Source organism: Stegostoma tigrinum, chromosome 29 (genome assembly GCF_030684315.1).
Source record: "Stegostoma tigrinum isolate sSteTig4 chromosome 29, sSteTig4.hap1, whole genome shotgun sequence".
Lineage (NCBI taxonomy): Eukaryota > Metazoa > Chordata > Chondrichthyes > Orectolobiformes > Stegostomatidae > Stegostoma > Stegostoma tigrinum.
The window spans coordinates 38,164,682-38,189,743 of NC_081382.1; the positions used below are offsets into that span (position 1 = coordinate 38,164,682).

General features: G+C 40.1%; 1 protein-coding gene across 6 annotated transcripts in view; it reads right to left on the reverse strand.

Annotated features, from left to right (window-relative positions):
• Position 1: 1 nt before the first annotated feature.
• The window catches only part of LOC125465503 (nucleus accumbens-associated protein 2-like), a 96,221-nt gene continuing 71,160 nt past the window's right edge, over positions 2-25,062 (reverse strand). For all 6 annotated transcript variants that reach the window (XM_048559106.2, XM_048559107.2, XM_048559112.2 and 3 more), the window contains 4 exons: positions 22,667-22,843; positions 15,677-15,782; positions 15,463-15,560; positions 2-11,188 (listed from right to left, as the gene is read on the reverse strand). In XM_048559106.2, the coding sequence (XP_048415063.1) occupies positions 10,695-11,188; positions 15,463-15,560; positions 15,677-15,782; positions 22,667-22,843 (875 nt within the window). In that variant the 3' untranslated portion in view covers positions 2-10,694. The remainder of the gene's footprint in view (positions 11,189-15,462; positions 15,561-15,676; positions 15,783-22,666; positions 22,844-25,062) is intronic.

The window sequence follows — 25,062 nt, forward strand, 5'->3', positions numbered from 1 at the left end:
AAACAGTAGAAGTGTGTTACTTTTATTGAACACATTATATCTTGGCCAAGTCTAGAAACAGTCCCAGAATTTAACAGTCATCTTGCTGGAGGTAACAGTCCCAACAGTGCCATTTTCAGTAAGGCAGCTCCACCAATACAATCTTTCATAGAACTCAAAAGGTGCAAATGTGTTGAAATGGCTCATAGACATTTTACAGCGTCATTTAAAAATAAAAACTCACATTTTCACAAACCTGCAGCAGGTCAGGCTAATCTCAACAAATTCTCCTTTTTGCATACTGAATTCACCCTTTTCATCTGTAGCTGAGAGAAGGGCTCAGGAATATGAAACGTTCTTTCAAATCTTGAAAAATTTGTTAAGATAAGTTCAAGGTCTTACATTTATTTTGATGCAGAATGGTTTCTGCAGTTGTGTCACAGTTAAAGTGTGATTTTGTGTTTGGTTGTTCTGCTTTACAGATGCAAAAAAGGCAAGGTAGAGCAAAGGAAAAGAATGTGCATTATTGCTTAGAAACGTATCTGTCAACGTTTTCAATCAAAACGGAATGCCTTTCCTTGTTGCAGTCTACAAAAAAGAACTTGCATTTATTCAGCACTTTTCACGGTCTCAAGATGCCCCAAAATCCTTTACAATCAAGTACTTTCAAAGTCTAGCCACTTCAGAAAAGAAAGGGCTTTGGTTTAACATCTCATCCAAAAGATGGCATTCCTGACTGCAACCTTTCCTCAGTCCTGGACTGTCAAAGGTGACAAGTGACCTTAAAATGCATAACTTGGGTGCAAAGTTTAGATTAAATTTCCTGTCGTATTGCTCAGTGAGTTTGAGATTTCCACTGCTGTGGCATGTGGAGGCGGGGACAGCAAGAATGTGCAAAGAACACACACAAATGCTCTCAAAGCAAGCCTGTGCAAAGTGCTCTCATAGAAGTACGTTTTTATTTCTGGAAAAAAAAATTAAGGTAATTTTGTTTTTGGTGTGATGAATATGCTTTTCTATAGGCTTATTACTACAGATCTGGAGCGTAGTTTGTATTACATGAGGTGGAAGATAAACTGACTTATTCATTGTCGATGGTTTTCCAACTGGATTGTTGAGATGGACTGGGACACAAAATCAAATTTCTAGGTTTATTATAATAAATGCCCTGTTTCAGTTTTGAGAGGTTTGACAAAAGTCTTTGTATTTAAAGAGTTCAGTTTTGTCTTGATCCAAACAATGGCAAGATTGCAAATTGTCAGTTTTTCCTTCAACAAGCTTTTGCGAAGGATCCCCTCACAGACTTCAAGCATTCAGCTTTCAACATGATTTTTTTGAAGATATAGGATATTACTTGCTTTCTGGAAGTATTTATTTTACACAATGCCATTTCTCCCATTGCTCAACCTGGGAGATTACGTAGGGAAGGAAGGCTGGATATTTGGTCTAAACCAAGTTGGTTGAACACAGGCATAACATTTATGTTATCTTTAGTGTTCCTGGCTTCAAGTTGTGAAGGTTAATAGACAGAGATAAATAAATCAGCCAAAATGCCTTCTGCACTTCAATGGTACAAATGATTTTTCTATAGGGAGGAACAAGGATTGGGTTGAGGTCTTTCATTCCCACGCTGGCCAGCCTTCAATATGCAGACTCATATCGAAAGAAGCATTGCATGGGAAGATATGGAATTGTTACAAACACAGAAAAGAATTGAACCCAACAGGAATAAACTGCCAGGAGGATCAGGAAGAGGAGGAAGGGAGAAAAAAAAATTACAAAAAAATAAAGTGATTCAACAGCAAACCAACCAAACATTACAAAATCTTAAACTGTAAACGCTTGCATTTCACAACATTTCAAGTGCTAACCATACCAAGTCCTGTTTATTCAGCAGGTCTAGAGAGATTTCTTCACTTTGTTCCTCTCGTGAATTCCCCTGTTGAGATGGATTTGAGAACCGGGTCTCAAGCAGATGCAGGGTTACAATTTCAAGCTTCCATACCAAGATGGTACAACTCTTGGAACAGTTTTAACAAACCCCTTCATTCCGCCACTACAGATAGGGAACACCAATTATTTTCTTACATCTACAGTACTTACAAAATTTGCAAATCAATAACATTTGAGATTCTCATTCTAGAAGTCAAAAGCATTTCTACACTGCATTTTTAAAATAATGAAATGTTAAAATAATCACTGCACAAAAGTTTAAAAGGAAAACGTCACAAATTTGTGATCAATACTTGAGAGCAAAATGCAGAGACTGCTGCAAACATTCACAGTAAGGATTCCAACAGTGAGGAACATGATCAGAAATCAATGAGCCAAAATCAGCAAGCCAGTTATGGATTTTTGGGAGAGGAGAAAGATAATTACCAGTTCTTGTAAAAACCGACTTTATTCCTTAATGTTGAATCAAACACTATCACAAGTTTTCATTCGCAATATTGACAACTGTTCTCACCTGCCAACAGGAACATAACTGTTGCCAGCTGGAAAATGAAGAGGAATGCAGGCAACTGACTCCAGATTTTACTGGTTAGCATTATCCAGAATTGCTGGCCTACAAAATTAGAATGTTTTAGAATCGTTTTATGATTAATATCTAACTTGTATACAGGGGATTTAATTAACAATTAGTCATCTTTATTTTGTAATTTAAATTTAATAAGAAAAGCTACTTTTATTAAACACAAGTAGCTGGCATCCGTCTTGATATTGAGCAGAAGAGAAGACTTAAAAATAAGTTAGCACCTCTTCAGACAAAGGAGGGATTTGATAAATGATTGAAAATATTAGACATATAACATAATGTGTCTCAACTGCATGGGGGGGGGGGGGGGAGAAAAGAACTTTGTGCATATATGAAAGTGTGTCACAACCACAAAATTACCAGTTGTGAATTCTACTAAAGAAATCAGAAAACAAACAGGGACAGTTTAGGGATCCTGCACTTAAAACCTGCAAATCTGTAACAACATGAAAACATCTCTCAACAACATGTTCAATGGTCTGGTTACCTGACCATTAGATACTCCAATAATTCAGGTGACACACACCACATTTCCCAATTTCTGACATCCTCCAGTGAAGTCTTCAGGAATTGCAAAGATGTCCCTTTAAGCTTCTTCCCCTCAACTCTTTCATGTCAGGAATTTTTTTAAACTTTGAAGCTTACCATTTTACATTTCATCCCTGATTACAGCAACCTCTGACTAGTGCAATTTACGTACACACTACATTTTACCGAAGAGCATTGTGACGAAGAATTATTTTAGTTCTTTTCAAAGTTCAAGGATTCAAGAGTCTTTTAAAACCCTCATGTCAAAAGGATGCTAAGCTTACAATTGCAGCTACCACAGTTCAAATGGTCGCTTTTCATAATCAGCATATTGATACCATTCATATAATTGCCCATGTGAAGGTTGACATTACAAAACTACACCAGAATAATAGCCTGGAATATTAAAAATATTAAAAATACAATTCCTGATTTAACTACAACTTATAATTCAAGTTGTCTAAGCTTCACTGATTATTTGCCTGTCTATGACATTTTGAAGTGATCATATATACTGATTATGAATCAACTGAATGCACGCACAACACAAACGTTGAAGGCAAGCAGTGCTTCTGTTACAGGGGTTTTTTTGCACACATGGGCTGCATAAACTGCCATCTCTCGACCACCTCAGTCAGATCACTTGCCAAAGTTTCAATAAAACAAATCTGCTTGCCTTAACCAGAAGGAGGCATGTTCACAAAGTAACCTTGTCCAAAAGGGGTTAATTCACAACTTAACTGAATGTTTCTCAAATTATTTCTGGAAATAATTAAGCCTGAAGGGGGCAATTATAGAGCAAAAATAATCTCAGCACAAAGACAGCCACAACAAACTAAAAACAAATCTCCTCTATAGCAGTTTGTCTTTTTCAGAACTCTGAAACGGGTCAATATTTTTGTTATCACTGCATTTTTCAGTAGTGAAATTCTTCAAAACTAACTAAAATCATTTTCAGACAAAAAGATTAACAACTTTTTTTTGACAAATTAGTGTCTACAAATTTGAAAATCACTCAGTTGATCCTATGGCTAGCCAATTAACATTTTCCAGTGTTTAAGATAAGGTGCTAGTCAGCCACTTGCTCCCATCGTTACCACAGAGCATATTAAGTAGTAATTTTAATTTGTAGTTACTGGAACTTGCACTGGAGATTATTTAATTGCAAATGACTTGCTCCTGCAATTGAAAGTTATTCCTTTACCATTGCATTCAATGTCATGGTTTGCAAATACTAAGCAATAAAATATCATTTTTAAAAAATTCAGTGTCTGCACTGATGAACATTTTGAAGGGAATATAACCAGATTTTGCTTAATTTCTTCAATATTAAACATTCCCAACAAATTACAACTTCTGACAATATACTTGGTGGTTTCAGGGGGACTAGGCTGCCCTCATCAGGTCAGCAATTCCACTGTCTGAAACATGCATTTGATGTGCTCGGACAGTGGTGTGAGATGACCTGCAGGATGCTGAAGAGAATACACAGGAGGAAGGGAGGAGAAAGAAGAAAGGAACAACATTGCTAGAACATTTAAATAGGACAGCAAGAGGTGTGTCAGTACATAACTGAAGCAATGTGCTGTCATTTTGTTATTGTAATCACCAAATTGCTTTTCTTTTGGGTGGAGGAAGGAGGAAGCGGCCAATAAGTTAAAACAGAGTTAAAGTAAAACATGCAGGAAGATTTATCCTGTCACCCTGTGGTTTTAATGTTTTATTAGAAGTGGCATCCATAGCAACTGGATAATACCTGCAAGGAAAGGCGGAAAAAGTGGCTTCCTCTTGTGCCATTAATACATAGCATCGGAATTACATGGGATCCATTGTGCAGGATGCAACAAAATCCATTTTTAGTCCCAATTATTCAAAACATGTCAGTCTGTAAAGAAATTCAATCAGGTAAAAGCTGAACATCCTCATCCCTAAATTAAGAGCGCAGTTATGTACACTGTTCCCTCTGGTTTATCCTCTCCAAATTACTTGAATGGATGGAAGCTCGGTATCAAGAATAACAAAGGTAGACATTTGTATTTATGCACTGACTTTTCAGCAGAACATTTTACGCTGATAAACTGTCTTTAGTATAGAGCCACATCACAATCAAATGGTAAGTCAGGCAAAATACTGCTGTGGTGATTCACAAGATGACCACCAACTCAGATTCAAAACCAAGGAGAACCAAAAGTACTGGACAACACAACTGAACCAGCAACAGGACAGGAAGGTGTCAATACATTCCTGATTCCTCAGCTCCCAATCTGAATAAACTTGGGGAGAGAAGTGAACTAGAGGCTTCAGTAACTTCTAAAACAATAGAATGAGGATGAGAAATCTTAAGGCCAAATTTTTATCAGAGCCTATTAGGCACACAAGCTACTCTCCACTACCTGGAAGAGGAGCAAATTTCAGCAAGGTCTTCCTTGAGTCAAGAGCAACTAACTGCATATTCCAAGTGGATTCCAAGCATGGAGACAAGATTCCCAATAGTTAGTGGTGAGGTGCCGATTAACGGGGAACTTTGCTTGCTTCAGCATCATTAACTGCATATCTAGCCTCATTAATATGCAGTTCACTATCATATAACACGCCATGATGAAACTAAAAAGAGGACAGCACTCTGGTTGCTTCTCCAGCCAGCCAGTTTGGACACACGACATGAACATTTCAGGGTTCACCCCATGGGCAGTGGCTGATCACACCCCACACACGCAGTGGTATCTGACAGCCCTCAAGCCCAGCTTTACAGTAGATTTTTCCACTTTAAAGCTGCACCGTGTGGTGTTCCAAAGACATTTTTGCATGCAAGGAAAAGCACCAAACTCAGGCTGGACCGGGACATGAACTGAAGACGGGGACAAGCATGGTAGGGGAGTGGAAGCCTGAGGTATAAGGTGTTAGCTGGTACAGAATGGAAGATTATAGGTGCAGTGTTGGTGGTGATATGCAGTAATTGCCACCATGGCCTACATGGAGGGGGCAGACACCACCACAGTGGGCATCAAAATGTAACATGGCGGCCAAGGAGACACAAGGAAAAACTGCAGACAGAGTCCAATGTGGTAGATATCCACATGGGGCAGGGTGTATTCACATGTATGAATGAAAGAACAGAATCACTAGAAACAGAGTGACAAGGTGTTGCAAGATAAAACAATGCCTGGAAGTTCTATTGTGGGGGTATACCTGACAACACCAGGCCGAACCTGGTGGTGAGGGTATCCACTATGAGCTTGTTATCACCACCTTCCAAATAGCAGAAGTGATCTGCACCTGGAAAATACTAAAGACAACACCTAGCATGGGCAGAGTCTGTGTCAACTTGGAGGAAGGTCACTGAAGGGGTAATTGCATCAATTATGCTCTTGCAGATTGCAGCTTCATATCATTTATAATGGTATCATTGTGCGTGGGATTTGCATACAGTGCATATATAGAACAAATGCTAGTCACAAGCGACATCCACCATGCCACTGGGCCTCGAAGGGGCAGATATTCCAATGGAGTAAATCGAAACTGACTTAGAGGCTGATATGGGTCACAGACAAAAAACAATTCTTGTGCAACTTAAGGAAGCCATTTGGCAGGTAACAATTCCTCTCCATCTGCACTAAGTGTTATGACAGGATTTTGCATGCAGTCTTAACTTCCAGTTGATATGGGACTGGAATGGGAAGAATTCAGAAGTCATGGAGCATTCCCACTATACTGCTGTGTATTTGTCACTCAGCCAGTGGAGTTCCTCAACCAAGCAAGTGTCTATCTCAAAGAGCTGCGATAAATCGGTATATGGCCCTCCTCATCCAGGCACTGCACTGCCGTTTTGTATGGAGGAATGCGGGCAGCTATCATTTGTAGGGTATGCCAGCAATTGACTCTTTTCAGAGCTAACAGCTTAAGCTGCTCCTAATATGCCAACACAGGTCAGTGCCAGCAATGGTGATGAATCCAGCCACAGATAGTATGCTTGTCACAGTGGTTGTCCTGCTACAATGCCAAACACAGATAGAGGAAAGGCAGATGCAACAGCCACCCTAGAAGCAGCAGCAAGCCACAGCAGAGGGTGATGAGTCTGCACCACAGGTAGATGTCTCAGCTGCAGGATTCTTAACGTGCATTGAGAACACAAGAGGGCCGGTGTCTTTCATTCTCAAAACCAATTCTTTGGGACAAGTGCGGACAGTGTCAACATAGACACTGGACAGCCCAGGGTACTGTTACTGAACAGTGTCAGATAGTGAAAACTGAAGGAGTGGGTTGGGGTGGGAGCTGTGCTCTCTTGATGATTGTGAAGAACGACAACTGCAGTGAACTTCTGTATGACTGGCTCCTTCCAGAGAGCCACAGGAGTCCTGTATGTAATCACTCTATTGTTCACATACATATGCATCAAGAAATGTTCAATGCCAAGATTGCACTGGTTCATTTTATTTCCCCCATAACAATGTCAGTGCTAAAGCACAGGCAGGATTTGGCAGCTTGGCTAGCTTAGCCCAGGTGCAGGCACCACTGACTGCACACATGATGCACTGAAACGGCCATTTCATAACGCAGTGCACTTCATCAATAGGAACAGAATCTCATCTATTAATCTGCAAGTGATCAGTGATCACCATTACCAGTTCTTGAAGCACACCCAATACCCTGGTAGCATCCAGGACTCCTATAGCCTGTAACATTTTCATGTTCCTGCCATGTTTGAATGCCCATATACCTTAACAGCCTGGTTACTGGGTTACTCACTGCAAACGTGACGAATGTCCCTTTTTTGGAATACTTCGATTGATGCAGAGCACAGTTAAAATCCCACCTTTGCTTCAACTACGGATGTGGCGGCCAAAGCTGCTGATAACACATTTCTGTTGTTGGGACAAGCTTTGGGGCAAGGGTGAAAGGGCTGAAGTCTACTTTGGAGAATGCGCATTCCATCATCCTAGCATGCTGTGCTATGCACATTTGGAGCAGGAAAAGTGGGGACATTTGTAACGTTGAGGAGCTGGGAAAATGGGAGCAGCTTTCTTTGGAGGAGGAGAAGGACAATTAGCAGGTGGAGGCTCACCTTGCGCATGACAGAGGTCAGCTGTGTTGAGCCAGACAGGAATGGACTGAGATAATGGGAACTGCAGACACAAGTTTAGTAGTCGAGGGCTAAGTGTATCTAACAATCATTGACCAAAATAGTTGTTGGTCAACATGCAAGCAATCATTTGTATTTTGGGGGTAAAAGGCTGCCTGTTCATTTAGAGTTTGCTTCCGTTGATGGTAAGCAGAAGATAACCTTTGATATTGTTCGATTGCTGCTGTCATGTGATGGTCTGATACTGGACAATGAAGAAACGCTAATTTTCAGTGAGCTTTTGGGGACACAGTAGCAGTGATTTTGACAGGGCAGTAAGATGAGATGTTGCTGAGAACGAGCAAGTTGTGTGGCTTGAGTCAGAGGAGAGTTGTACAAGCAACTATCAGCCACATGCCATGAACAGTGTGGGTTCGTGGCTGATGACGTACAGCTCCATAGTGCCAGTGTGTGACTCGTTTTGGCCAGGGTTATAAGATGGCACCACGGATGCTAGTCTATTCCAGGATATTTGGCCAGTGGTGAGTTCTTCTGCTACAGCAAGTGGAAGCTAGCATCAGGCACGAGATGTGGCATGGTGCAGGGTGGATTGTTAATGAGGTAGCTTTGGGACAACAGCACAAGAAAATGCACTAAGTCCTGCAAACAGAAATCCCCAAGGAAGCCATAAAAATACGAGTCAGGCTTGAAATGTATTTTAGTTTGATCATAGCTATCGAGTCCCGAACAGAGGCAGCAAACATGGGCAGCATAAGTATCAATAGCTAACCATTTACCTTCCGAACAGAAGTTTTTGCAGATTAAATAATAAGGACAGATCACCCCAGCGTTAAAATAGGCAGCTTTTCTTTAAAATAAAGGAAACAAGCTCTGACTACATGTAGGGAAAAAAATTAATTTTGAATCTACTACAGAAAGGAATAGGGCGAAGGAAAATTATACATTCCATGATTTTATTCAGTAACCAGCACATGAATTGGAAAGAGATAGAATAATCGCAGGACAACGTACCAATGGCAGAAGAGTCAGCATTCTGGAGGTGTATTTCAGACAATGATATCACTGTTATTCACTCTAAGGAAGTATTCCTATTTTAGTAATGCAGATAGAAGTCAAGTTACTGTTTAATCAACTTGGCAACTCCTCTTTAAAAATAAAATGTAGGAAAATATTAACTATAATCAGAGGACCCCCAATTGATCTGAATTATTTTATAACCTTCTAGCATGTACGATAAAGTGCATCGTTACAGTGTATCTCAAAATGTTCAAGCTGCAAAGGTTATACGGCCAAGCTGTTGAATGGCACTTTTGACTTCTATTTAAAAATGACTTAAAATCGGTCAAGGGAATGATCAGTTTGGTCAGAAGAAAAACAAAAATAATATTTTCTGCAAAGTGCATTTAGCTAACAGTCTTATTAACAGCACTGTTTTTATAGCAGTGCTGATCAAACAAAGTAGGAACTATTTGGAAAATTCACATAATAGTGAACAAATCTGTATTATACATAAATACTGTTAAGTCACTTAAATACTATGGGTACTCTTTTACACATTCACAAAAATAAATCAGCTCAAATAGGATGGGATTTTTGTTTTCCAAAGAGGGAGTAAATCAAATATCTAAGGCACATGGTTTTGCATGTTTACAATCTATGAAATATTTTATGATAATCTACATCTTAAGCATGATCAGTCTAGTCACAGCATGCAAACACCCTTGGTCACACATTCTTCACTCATTTTAAGATTTTGATTGAACCTTTCTCACCTTAACCCCCCCATCACCGCATTAAATACTTCTTACGTCATCAAACCAGGGTAAGTTTAAAGTCCAAGCTGCTTTCCTGAAACTGCTGCCCTCTGACCTGTAAAATGCCCAAAACATTCCCAGCATACATGAGCAGAACACTTTCAAGACTTCTTACCAGCTGAAAGACAAGTTCTTGCGTCATAATCACTTATGACATCAGTTTTTATATTTATACATGTCTGAAAAAATGTCAGATTATTCTAAATATCAAATTCTACCTAGATAAGCGATCACACATTGGAGCAGTTTACTTGGCCATGGCGATATGAGGAGAGAGAACTGATGTCCAGGTTGACAAGGATGAGAACATAATTTTGTTTTCTCTAAAAATTATACACTTTTCAATCCCATTTTTCACCAGTTAGTGTGTTTTTCTATGTGTCAGTCAGTTCCATTTTAAGAGAGTTTGTTAATGGACCAACAGTGCTAAAATGATCTGGACACTGTTTACCAGTTGAAAGGCAACTTCCAAATTACTCCAGTTGCTCCTCATTTGGGCCTTTCAAAGGGCAGAGAGACTGCAAATTCTGTTGTCTTCTCATCAAGACAGTTGAACTGTAAAGATCTGTTTCAGTGTTATAAAGGCGTCTTCATTTCTTCACGGCATACCGTATACAGATGGAATAAAAGTTACTTCTTCAGGCAACAGGTACAGGTCAGTGGCTTAAATAACACTGCCAAATGTTGAGAGGGTTAGTATGCATGCAAGCCATTTCAAATAACAAGATGCGCTTCCTTTTGACCACAGTGGAAATCTTCACAAGGTCCCTGCATACGTTCCATCCAGTTTCCTCATGGGTGTTTCAGATCTATTGTTAGAGGAAGTGTCCTCTTGATCAAAAGTGTGGGCTGTGTTGGGTGTGTCTGGGCCCAAAATATTAGCGCCAGCAGCTTCTCTTATTACTGACTCCACCATTTCATTCTGTTCACATGACTGCTCAGATTTGGGGGACTCCACGTCTATGTTCACAGGGTTTGATCTTTCTCCAAGTACAGTCCCAGAATCATTTCTCTTCTCAGTTTGACTACTTTGCTCAAATGTTGAGCCAGTTCCATAGAGTTCCGGGTCCAAGCTGCTTCCACCGCTTGCATCTCCAATAACAGTGCGATATACTTCCATCCCATCAGGCAGCATAGATTTGATCTTGGGAAGCCAACGCTTGCGAACCCGTCGAGCATTAGTACACATGTCAGCTGCAATCACATTCATCTCGCTTTCTTTGAAGTTGGGAGCGAAATTCTGACAATATACTGTAAAAGCAGATGAAAGCAAAAATTAAGCACTGAGCAAAATAGTATAATCTGTTATTCCACCACAGAGAACCTGTTGCATTTAACAAAACGTCGAGCACTAAAGCTCACAGGAATCAAAAGTTATGATTAAATAACCAATGTCACCTGGTGATTTATGCAAATGATGCTTCAATTCCTTGTGAAAACACAAAGAAAAATTTTAACTTATAATTATACTTTTTGCAATGCAAAACATTCTAAGGTTCACAATCAATAAAATACATTTCAAAAATGCAGTTTTCAAATATAAAAAGTATAGGAAATGCAGCAGTCAATTTGCACACAATACTACAAATAGAAATATTGCAAAAATCAGATAATCTGCTTCAATGATGTTGGTTGAGGGATAACTATAGTTCAGGACACCGGAGAGAAATTATTTGAAATAGTGACCTGTCCAACTGGTGAGGAAGATAGGAGCCTCATTTTACCATGTCATTTGAAAGACAACTGCTTAAACAGTGCAGCACTCCCTCAGTACAATGCTGAATTATAAGACAAATTTGTGAGAAGGGATTTGAACACACATCCTTTGAACACAGATGAACTAATGTTCTCAGCTGGTAAAGGAATTTCAGTCTAAAATGCTCGATAAATACGAAAATGTAAAATAGGCAAAGTCACCCTTAAGGTTGGTTCACCATTCAGTAATATCATGACTTTTCTGTTTGTGTTTTGAATTTTAAATTCTATCTGCCTTTAATAACGTTTGATTTCCCTACTAAACTAGGATTCACATACATCTGCCTTAAAAACATTTAAAGGCCCCACTTCCATGGCAGAAAATTTCAAGAACATACTACTTTTAGAGAAAATAATTCCCCATCTTGGTCCTAAAAGAACGACACTTTGCTTTAAAGCAACGCTTCCTAGTTATTAACTGACTCACTAGAAACTTCCTTTCCATTTCTACTTTGTCAAGGCCAATTCAGAACATTAGACACTTCAATCAATTCAACCCTCACTCTAAATTCCAGTGGAACAAGCCTAGCCTGTCCAATATTTTCTCAAGACAGGTCTAGGCCCGAAACATCAGCTTTCCTGCTCCTATGATGCTGCTTGTCTTGCTGTGTTCATCCAGCTCTACACCTTGTTATCTCTGGCCACTCACTCTAGGTGTCAATCTGGTAAACCTCCTTTGAACTCTCTATGAATTTGCATTGTTCCTTATATAATTTCAATTCCACTCATAATAAAAAAGGAAAGCATCCCAATAACCACCTTGAATTGTACAGTACCAAACATTTTGTGAATCAGACATTAGAACATACAGATATTTGCAGTTGTGTACCTTTATGTAATACTCTACTGTTTTATCCTCCTGTCAAAGAACAACTTCGCATTTTCCCACATCATATTCCATCATAAAGCTAAGACCTTGCCTTTATATAACACTTCATGAAAACCTCCTCATGGCTGACAATACTCTTTGAAAGACAATCTCTATTGTAATGTAGGAAAGAAAGCAGCTAATTTGTGCATAAGCAAACTCCCACAAACAGCATTATGATTGTGACTGAGGTACAACAGTACACATGGATAAAGACACCAGGGATAACCTTGCACTCCTCTTCAAAACATTGTCACAGGATCTTCTATACTGACCAAACAGGCAGACTGATACTGAGATTAATGTCTCATCTGAAAGAAGACACTTACGATACTGCAGTGTGCCCTCACCACTACACTGGAGCATTAGCCTTGATTCTTGTACTCAAGCCCTAGAGTGATACGACTAGAATGCAGAACTTTATGGTTCAGATGTGGCTGTGCTATGAATGAAGCTTCAGTTGACGCAGATCAAAACATTTCAAAGACTTCCACTTCGGGGCAGGCACAAAAGGTACCACAATAACCTTGGTACCACAACTGTTCATTTTCCACTGGTTGGAGATGCCAGACTAAGGGGCATAAATCTACAAATTACAGCCAGACTGTTCGGGAGAGAAGTCAGGAAGCATTTCTACACACAAAAGGTGGTGGAGATTTGTGACTTTTCCATAAATGGCAGTTGATGCTCAGTTAATTTTAAATCAGATTTTTTCTTCCCAAGCACAGTTATTAAGGGATATGGGCAAAAGGCAGGTTTATTGATTGGACCATGGATCAGACATTATCTCACTAAATGGCAGAACAGGTGAGAGGCTGAATGGTCTACTCCTGTTCCTATCACTGTACATACATAACCACTCACATTAGCAAGAAACTTCCAATTACTTTTAAATCTGTGTACTTTCTTATCCTGCATGCTATTCCAGTTGCTCTGCAATGCAGAATTTGCTAGCTCAGCATTCTGACCTCACTGCAACAATAGAATGAACAACAGAACGAAGAAAGACAAAACCAGCAGCATTCACTACTGTTTAAAAGGCCAAATTATGATTCAGGAGAGAGATGCGATTTTTTTTATCTAAAAAACAAACAAAAACAATCACAAATTGTGTTTGTTGGGAACTGGCACATTGTAATATTTCATTCCTGACTTCTGTCAGAGTATTTTCTGATCGGATGTTACCATTCCATACTTAAGCATTTTCTGCTAACAGTATTACATTCAAACAAACTGAACTCATTACTCCCACAAGGAGAATTTCTAGTGCACTGGATTCAAATTCCAGTATAATAGTTAATATATATTAAAATTATTTTTTCCACTGAATGGCAATGGCATCCTTTTTAAGGGACTTTCTCCTAGTGGAGATGGTAGCCACAGTAGATATGCAAGAATTACCCTAATTTTAGTCAGTCCCAGGGTTACAACACTGTCCTGCCAAATACCCATACCCTACTCACCATAAACTCAGCTCATCTAAAAGTCTGTTACCCACATCCTGACCAGATCAATCAAAATTCTATTTTTCAATCACTACTTTTCCCAGGGCAGAAATGGCTAGCACGAGGGGTCATAGTTTTAAGCTGGTTGGTGGAAAGTATAGAGGGGATGTCAGAGGCGGGTTCTTTACACAGAGAGTTGAGAGAGCATGGAATGCGTTGCCAGCAGCAGTTGTGGAAGCAAGGTCATTGGGGTCATTTAAGAGACTGCTGGACACGCATATGGTCACAGAAATTTGAGGGTGCATACATGAGGATCAATGGTCGGCACAACATTGTGGGCTGAAGGGCCTGTTCTGTGCTGTACTGTTCTATGTTCTACTATGAAATCCTGCCTGGCCAACATTGGATTCATGTTCCCTGTTTCTTCAAATTTAAAAACATTAGTCTAATGTTTAAAATTTCTCCCCAGACTTCACCCTTCACAGCCACTGCAATCTTCTTTACATTTACAAACCCCCCTCCAAATTTGTTTATGGGATTTTTAAAAAATTTGTCATGGGATGTGGATGTTGCTGGCCAGGTGAGCATTCTTTGCTCAGCCCGATTACCCTAGAGGTGCAGTGATGAGCTATGTTCTTATACTAATACAGTATGTGGAGTGTAGGAAAAGGAACTTCCCAGATTTCAATTCAACTACTATGAAGAAATGACAATTTACTTTATAGTCAGGATGGTGTGTGGTTTGCAGAGGAACATGGAGATGGTGGTACCCATGCATCTGCAGGCCTTGTCTTTTACAGGTAAAGGTCATTGGTTTGGGAGACAGTGTCTAGTTACTGTTTACTACAGAAAAAAGGGTACAAGCAGTAATTGCTAGACTAACAATTGAGGGGCCCAGGCTAGTACTCAAGAACATGATTCATATTCCACCACAAAAACTGGGGGAATTTGAATTCAACTGAAAATCTGGAATTGAAAGCTGGTTTCAATAATGGCTAATCATGAAAATGATTAACTTTACAAAAACCAAAATCAACTTCACAGATATAATTTAGGAAAGGAAATCTACCATCCTTTTCTGTTCTGGCCTTCATGCGACTTCACTGCAACACGGTTGACTCTTAACTATCCTCAAATGGCCTAGCAAGCCACTCAGTTCGGGGCCTGGGGGATGGGCCATTGGTTAGCAATACCTTGAAAGAGGGAAAAAGAATTAAACTGTGATCTATTTGAGGTTTTCTCTTGGAAAAGGAGAAAACAGAATGACAATACCTCAAAAACCTTCACAACATCAAATTTGTCTGCAAAATCCTACCACAAACAGTACATACATTCTTACCGATTATTCTACAACTTCAGGTATATATATATATATATATATATATATATATATATAGGTATATATATATATATATATACAGTTCATCTTTGATGAGGATAAATCATTTACAACTCACATTTTACTGCATTCAAGACTCTGCTATCCAGAGGCTTTCTGCTAGGGTCACTTGTGGAGGAACGAATCCCTGTGCCACAACTATTTGCCAAAGTGTTGCTGTAAAGTTAATGGAAGGCATTATTATTCTTCAGAGATCCACAGTGCATTGATTGTGCAATAATGATGATTTAAACTCAAGATGACCACTACACAGTCAAGCACCTGTCACTCACCGATCAAAGAATGAGGCAAGCAGACGACGGAGGAGGACCTTGTGCTTGACCCCTGCACAGAGGTGACAGTTCATCAGCTGACCTCGTGTGATATAAACTCCTGAGCCTGAAAAGAAAAACAGCAAAATTGTTAAGTTTGTGCTTTACACACACTTGTGCTATATTGCTTTCAAAATGAATTATAAACAAACATTACAGTCTACCATTTAATTGGTTATTCTTAACTATTTCAGATAGCCAATCAAGAAAAAGTTAGAACTACCTTTGTTAAAAAGAACGATAAGCCAGAGTACATTTTAATAACTGGAAAACTACGCATAATGGACGACACTCCAAATTCTTTCCAGGACCATCTGATGTTCATATTGGATATAGTCAGAACTAAGGTAGCATACTCAGTTCAATTTAGACATCAGGTCAAGTCACAGGGATGACAACACCAGCAACAGAAGACACTTTATAAAATGGGAAATTGCCTTTATTTGTACATTCTAATTCAAACCATTACATTAGGAGAATAAGATTTTCCATATTTTAGCTGTTTACCAAAAAACTTTCTCCAACATATTATAGTATGTCATAAGAGTTAATCCTAAATATTCAGTTTTATAATTTTATAGACGCCTCTCTATCTGGACTCAAAACTTACTAATTTTATTTAAAGTGAGCTTCAGGTCTATGGAAAATTGCAAAATTCACTGTTGTTTAGGAATTAAAATAAACTATGGTATCTCTTTTTTGCAGGACATGTTATTTACATTGTAATTTTTTGCCTGGCAGCAAATTCATCACGATTACTGGAGGGATTGTTGAGACATAAAAACTAAAAGTTTGAATAATTAGGGCACACAACAAGTCATGAATAAATTTAACTTACATAAATGCATTATGCATTAGAAACACTTTCATTTGTTCCACTGACGAGCTTTGTATCACCAGTAGTTATGCAACATTGGGTGTAAAGGGCAGATTGGAAGAATGTAGCACATTTCCAATTTCTTTTGTAATAAAAATTACTACTCAATGGTAATTGATTTTCATGGACACAGTCTATGCATATTTAAGTGGATCCATCAACAAACAATGCACTGTGTTTAGAAAATTTGTGGTCAGAGTTTTCTTGTTAAAAAGCTGGTTACATTCACAATGCTGATTTTTAATTTTATTATCAATACCATAATGGTCCCATATCTCCTTACCTTGTACAACTTGAGTCTTTCAGAGCAAGATGTAAAGTACAAGAAGGGTACAAGTATTTTAAATTTAATCATACATGACAATCCTTATTACACTGTGGGTTTGGAGTCAATATGCTTGTGAAACGGCATTCAGAATTGCTCAATATTTTATCAACAATCCAGTAAAAAGAAATTCAGCCTCAGGATGAGGACATCACTGCCAGCATCAAAATCTGTTACCCTTAACTGCTGGTGAACCTATTTAAACTGTAGTTTGTGTAGTGGTAATTCTCCCATTGGTGCTGTTCAGCAGGTAGTTTCAGAAAATTTTGAAACAGCTTCAATAAATGAATTGCGATGATATATCTCCAAGGTCAGAGCGGTGTCAGAATTGGAGAGAAACTTGACAATGCTGCATGGGAAGACCATCTGAAGCCTCTTAGGCTAGAGACAGATCCTGGATTGGAAAGTGGAACAACACAGCAGGCCAGGCAACATCAGAGGAGCAGAAAAGCTGACTTTTTGGGTCATGACCCTTCAGAAATGGAACAGGGGAAGGTAGCTCCAAAATAAATAGAGGGGAGGGGTGGGGCTGGGGAAGGTAGTGGGATGGTGATAGGTGAGTGCAGGTCGGCACTGGCGGAGATTGGTCAGTGAGGTGGGAGAGAAGACAGATAGATTGTGTCAGGTCAAGAAGGCGGGGGTGAGAGGGAGGGTTGATCATGGGATGAGGCCGGGGGTGGGGTGATATTGAAACTAGTAAAATCTGCACGGTCTCAATGTAGGGTAAAATGTAAGAATTGAAGGGTAAGATGCTGGAAGATTGGACGTTGGCTAACGTAGTGCTATTATTTAAGAAAGATGGTAAGAAAAGCTAGGAAATTATAGACCAGTAAGCCTGTCAGTGATGGGTAAATTGTTAGAGGGATTACGAGGGATAGGATTTACATTTGGGAAGGCAAGGACGGACTGGGGATAGTCAGCATAGCTTTGTGCGTGGGAAATCGTGTCCCACTAACTTGAATGAGATTTTTTTTGAAGAAATGACAACGAAGTTTGAAGAAGGCAGAGTGGTGGGCATAACCAATATGACTTCAGCAAGGTGTTCGACAATATTCCAGACGGTAGACTGGTTAACAAGGTTATATCACATGGAATACAAAGAGAGCTAGCTATCTGGATACAAAATTGGCTTGAAGGTAAGAGACACAGGGTGTTGGTAGAGGGTTGTTTTTTTGGACCGGAGGGCTGTGACCAGCAGCGTGCCGTAAGGATTGGTGCTGGGGCCACTGCTTTTTGTCATCTATATAAATGATTTGGATGTAAATATAGAAGTATGGTTAGCAAGTTTGCAGAGGACACCAAAATTGAAGGTGTAGTGGACAACGAAGGAGGTTACCTCAGAGCACAACAGGACCTTGACCAGATAGGCAAATGGGCCGAAGAGCAGATGATGCAGTTTAATTTAGATAAATGAGGGGGCAAGATCAGGACAAGACTTATCCACTTACTGATAAGGTCCTGGGGAGTATTACTGAACAGACAGACACCTTGGGGCGAAGGTTCATAGATGGTGAAGTACAAAATTTAACATGGATCCTTTTCTCAATTGTAGATTTACCTACAGAACGCAGCATTGTAGATCTCTGTCTTCTGTCTATTACTAATCCAGCATTCAATTGAACCCAAAATTCCGGTAGTTGCCATAACATAAGAAATTAGAGCACCAATCAGCCCTCAAGCCTTCCCCACCATTCTATGAGATCATGGCCGATGTACCCAAGGTTTCACCGCCTCTTTCATGCTGGTAATAATAGCCCTCAATTCCTCAATTTTAAAAATCTACCTCATCTTTAAATATTTTCCAATGACGAGGCTGGGGTTAATTATAGAACCTTCTCCTTCTGTTAGTTGGTTCTTTGTCCATCAGTATTCACAACTGCAAATGTAGGCATTATCACAGCTAAACCTAACCAAAGATAATGGGAACTGCAGATGCTGGAGAATCCGAGATAACAAAGTGTGGAGCTGGATGAACACACAGGCCAAGCAGCATCTTAGGAGCACAAAAGCTGATGTTTTGGGCCTAGACCCTTCATCAGAAAAGGGGGAGGGCGAGAGGATTCTGAATTAAATTGGGGGCGGGGGGGGGGCAGACCGAAGATGGATAGAGGAGAAGATAGTATCGGTGGGGAGGTAGGGATGGGGATAGGTCAGTCCGGGGAGGACGGACAGGTCAAGGGGGCGGGATGAAGTTAGTAGGTAGGAAATGGAGATACGGCATGAGGTGGGAGGAGGGGATAGGTGAGAGGAAGAACAGGTTAGGGAAGCAGGGACAAGTTGGGCTGGTTTCAGGATGGGGGGGTGGGGGGGAAATTTTGAAGCTTGTGAAATCCACATTAACACCATTGTGCTGCAGGGTTCCCAAGCGGAATATGAGTTGCTGTTCCTGCAACCTACGGGTGGCATCATTATGGCACTGCAGGAGGCCCAGGATGGACATGCCGTCTAAGGAATGGGGGGGGGGGGGGGGCAGTTAAAATGGTTCGCGACTGGGAGGTGCAGTTGTTTATTGCGAACTGAGCGTAGGTGTTCTGCAAAGCTGTCCCCAAGCCTCCGCGTGGTTTCCCCAATGTCGAGGAAGCCACAACGGGTACAGTCGATGCAGTATACCACATTGGCAGATGTGCAGGAGAACATCTGTTTGATGTGGAAAGTCATCTTGGGGCCTGGGATGGGTGTGAGGGAGGTGTGGAGGCAAGGGTAGCATATCCTGCGGTTGCAGGGGAAAGTGCCAGGACCCCACCACTAAAGACATTTTTCCATCCCCACCCTTGTCTGCCTTCCGGAGAGACCACTCTCTCCTCGACTCCCTTGTCTGCTCCACACCCCGCTCCAACCCCACCACATCCAGCACTTTCCCCTGCAACCGCAGGAAGTGCTACATTTACCCCCACACCTCCTCCCTCACCCCAACCCAGGCCCCAAGGTGACATTCCACATCAAGCAGACGTTTACCTGCACATCCGCCAATGTGGAATACTGCATCTGCTGTACCTGTTGTGGCTTCCTCTACATTGAGGAAACCAAGCGGAGGCTTGGGACCGCTTTGCAGAACACCTATGCTCGGTTCGCAATAAACAACCGCACCTCCCAGTCACGAATCATTTTAACTCCCCGTCCCATTCCTTAGACAACATGTCCATCATGGGCCTCCTGCAGTGCCATAATGACGACACCCGAAGGTTGCAGGAACAGCAACTCATTCTGCTTGGGAACCCTGCAGCCCAATGGTATCAATGTGGATTTCACAAGCTTCAAAATCTCCCCTACCTCCCCACACCAGCCCAAAATCAGCCCAACTCGTCTCCGCCTCCCTAACCTGTTTGTCCTCTCACCTATACCCTCCTCCCACCTCGTCGCACCTCCATTTCCTACGCACTAACTTCATCCCGCCCCCTTGATCTGTCCGCCCACCCGGACTGACCTATCCCCTCCCTACGTATACTATCCTCTCCACCCATCTTCTCCTCTATCCGTCTTCGGTCCGCCTCCCCCTCTCTCCCTATTTATTTCAGAATCCTCTCCCCACCCCCCTTTTCTGATGAAGGATCCAGGCCCGAAACATTAGCTTTTGTGCTCCTAAGACACTGCTTGGCCTGCTGTGTTCATTCAGCTCCACACTTTGTTATCTTAAACCTAAACCAATATGTGCTCATTGTGCTGTCAATTTACTTCATGAATAGCATTACCTTTCACTGGAATTTTAAAATATATTATCATCCAGAATTTAAACTAGGTCAACTAAAGGTGCAGAACTAAAAGGTGCATCACAAGGGCTGACCTGTAGCCCTACAGCACATATGTACAATCTAGTGATATACAGCTGTTGATCATTGTCAGTGAATTTTTGATCAATCTCCATCCACTCACTTAATTTGATTTTAGGATCGTCTTTCTAACTTCACTTTCTTCTCCACTGGACTATAACTCACCCCACTTAGAACACATTTCTGACAAGTGAGGTGTCTCCCAGATGCCCTCAATAACAGAATTTGCCAGGATTTCTACTTCTCAACGTTCTTGTTGAAATAGATTTAATAAGGTTCCACTCACCATGTGCAAAGAATAAATGCATTTAAAAAATCAAAAAGAAATTAAAACGAGACATCAAAAAAGCATGCATTAGGCTCAAAGGTTTACTGGAAATTGTTACAAAGTATCAGTTTGAAGTCATGAGTCAGGAGATCAACCTATTTTTCCTGTTTGAGAGGACCACAAGTCCTATGAAACAGAAACAAGAGGAGGCAGTTTAGCCCCTCACGACTGCTCCATTACTCAACAGGATCTTGGTTGATCCAACATTCCTTTGAAGGGCTTTCCTACATTTTTCCCATAACCCTTGATTCCATTACTGGTCAAAAATCTACCTCAGCCTTAAATATACTCAAGGACTCTGCCTTTACAGCTCTGTGGCAAGGGATTTCAAAGACATTCAACCCTCAAAAGAAATTTGTCCTCAGCTCTGTCTTATATTGGCATCCCTTTATCAAAAGGCTATACCCTCTGGTCCTAGACTCTCCCATGGGGGGAGACATCCTCTCAGTATTTAGCTTGCCAAGCCCCTTAAAGATCCTATATGTTTTGATGACATCATCTCATTCTTCTAAACTCCAGTGAAGTGAGTCCTAACCTGTTTAGCTCTTGCTCATAATGCAATGCGTCCACACCAGGGATCATCCAAGTCAACCATCTCTGAACTACCTCCAATGAAGTGATATCTCAATCTGCGAGTAGTACACCAAATGTGGTCTCATCAGCACCTTGTACATTGCCCTCCCTACTCTTGTAATCCAACCCCCTTGAAATAAAGGCTGACATTCTATTAGTCTTCCTGATTAGCTGTTGCACCTGTGTGCTAGCTTTGTGTTTCATGCACAAGTACCCTAAAATCACTTTGGTGTTGCAGCTTTCTGCAGTTTTCCCTCTATTTAGATAATACGCTGTTCTTCTGTTTTCCCTTCCAAATTCAACTACACTTTTTCATATATTACACTCGATTTGCCATTTTTTTTGCCCACTTACTCAACCTATCAATACCTCTCTGCAAACTGTATTCTTTCCCCTCTCACAACATGCCTTTCCACCAATTTTAGTGCTGTCTGCAAATCTGGCTACAGTACATTCAAATCATTCCTCCAAGTTAAAAATATTTATTGTAAACAGTTGTATTCCCACCACTGATCCCTGTGGAACCCCATAATCATGGATCATCAACTTGAAAAAGAACTTCATATCCCTGCTCACTATTGTTTCCTGCCTATTTGCCAATTTTCTAACCATGCCAGCATACCACTTCCAACACCATGGGCTCTTATCTCATGACTTAACCTTCTATGAATGCCTTCTGGAAGTCCAAATATATCAAGTCTACTATATCTACTCTGATTGAGACTTCTTCAAAAAAACTCTAATTAGTCAGACATTATTTCCTTTTTATGAAAGCATACGGATTCTGTTTGATTAGGTGATGATTTCCCAAATGTTCTGCTATTATTTGCTTAACAAAATCAATTCCAATACTACTACGGTAAATGTTAGGCTAATTGGCATAGAGTCACCTGCTTTTGCCTCCCACCCTTTTTGAATAGGGTGTCAAATTATCAGTTTTCCAATCCTCTTGTACTTCTCCAGAAACTGATGGTTTTTGGAAAATTATAACAAATGATTCCAATATCTGTTCATTTTTCAGTAACTCACTGAGCAAACGATCTCTCTCAATTGACTGATCAAGATATTAAATTATGTTTACCTGAGACAAGTTCAAGCTTTTCACCAGGATCACCCTCAGAGTATAGCTTTGGGTGACACCTGTAGCCAATCTGACTGATGAGACTAGCTGGGAGTGCAACCAAATCACGACGAACAAGCACACAGGAGCGATTTTCTACTGTCATCTGGTTTGCCAGCTGCCCAACCTTCTCTTGAGCTAAGACAAAAAGAATTTGAAAACAATTTTAGTTAAAGTAATGTATAATAGGACAGCAGATGTGGTGTTCAAATGAGGTAAAATTTGAGTAACTGAAGAGAAAGAAATATAGATTAGTGCGCTGTCACCTTACAATGCAAAACAAGGATAGATTTTAACAACAAAATAAAAACAAGCAGCTGTTTCTTCTCAACAAAATGCTTCAATTGGAAATAGCTGGTGGTTAACTCTGCATGTAAAATGACTAAGGTTCAGCTGGGAAGTTTGCTTGTTCTTAGTATAATGTTGGCATATCACTAAAACAGCTTCAATCATTCATCACCTCCTGTGATTCACAAGGCACTTCCTTGGGTTGCAAGGCTGAAAGTTTAGCACAAACAAGTCTAATCAGCAATTGCTCTGAAGTATTGCAAAACCTTGGCAAAAAATGTCAGTTTTCACATGTTCAAATAATTGAAAATGAATCTATAAAAAGCAATTTGTTTCTTTGGAGTGAAAACCCTGAATATTCACAGTTCAGGAATTTACTAAAGATTACATTGTGCTTTTTCATGAAATTCAGTTTGAAATATTTTCAAAACTTGTAAATTCATACAATTACAAAGATAGGTACCATCAGGTCTCACCAGCTCTTTTGAAAAGTACATTAGCCCTACCCTGTCCTCACTCTAGCCTTACATACCTGCAGTTTTTTCCTCTCCTGTTCAATTCCTCCCCAAATATTACTGTTGCAATTAACCCACCATCTGCTCACCAGGCAGAGACCACTGTTGTAACACAAGCATAACAGGGCAGTCAAAATGCACGCTTTACTTTGGGAAACAGGAACCATTAATTTGTTTAAGTTTGTTAATCAAACAATACCTCAAACTCAATTACCTGGCTGATGTGTTACGCTCCCTGATAATCAAGAGATGTTCACAGGATAAGAACAGGTCAACTGACTAAATATTTGCGTAGAAGCTCTACAGCAGAATAATGCAAACTCAATTCCACTAGGTTATGTGCCCCATACCCTGCATCTTTTTCTGCTTCAAACACATTCCTTATAAAATGCCACAATGACACTCTCAACCCCCAAAGTATTCTATGCTTCAGCTTTCAACTGCATAAAGAAAGTCACTTTGATCATTCTGACTCCTGAGAGGAAATGATTTCACTATTAACTTGCATTTATATTTAATACAGCAAAATTATTCCAGGCTATCCTACAAAATTTTTGTCAAACAGAAGGATCAAGCCACACATGGTGGTATAAGGATAAGTAACGAAAAAAAAACCAGAGATGGGACTTGAACATCAGGTTTAGCAGGAAAACCCAAATAAATTTCATTAAATTGATTGGATGATATCAAATTAACTTCTTTGCCCTAATATTTCTCCAAACCCTCAATGTTAATTTGCTTCAGATTCTAGCAAACAGTATCTTCCTTATCTTTGTCAATAATAGCAAGAGTTCAGATAATATGCTTAAACCACCAGTTTTATACACAACTTCACATAGTCATCTAAAAGATCTTCAAACAATCATTACCCAAATGACCAACTGGGACTATCCATGGGAAACCATACGGATATTTCTTCTGTCAACGGCAGGCACTGTGGTTAGGCAAAGTGATTTGCAATTAAAACGTCATAAAAGATCAAGGGGAAACACTCAGGAAGACAGCTGGCACTTGAAGGTACAGCATTTAATGCACTATTGTATCACAATAAAGATTCCTACTGTCACAACATCCTCATTAGCAGGTAGGTCTTTGAGGGACAAGGTCAGCCGTGGTTAAATACTTTCCCTGAGGGGATACCATCACTCTCCACAATTGGGGCACCTTCCAAAGGCGGTATGAGATACCAAAAGGGATCAGAATGATCTGAAGCTGTTTGAGAACGAAGAATTAGAAATCAATTGAAAACTTGAAGACATACAACGCTTAGTAAATATAAAACTGAAAACAGAAATCAGTAGTGTTCAATATTATAAGACTGATTTTCCTTTACTGATGTGCAGATCAAGTCTATTTACAGAGTGCTTTACCTTGCTTATGCTAGGCTTTTCATTTTCAGCCCTTAAATTACTAAATTGATTAGGACAACACATAGCTTATTTCTACATTACAACAAGCAAGATTAAAGCCAATGAAACAATCCTATGCTTGTTGTGCTGAGTTTTTTTTTGTAATACTAATGAATGCTTGTGGTTGGAAGCAGGAAGTAATCCA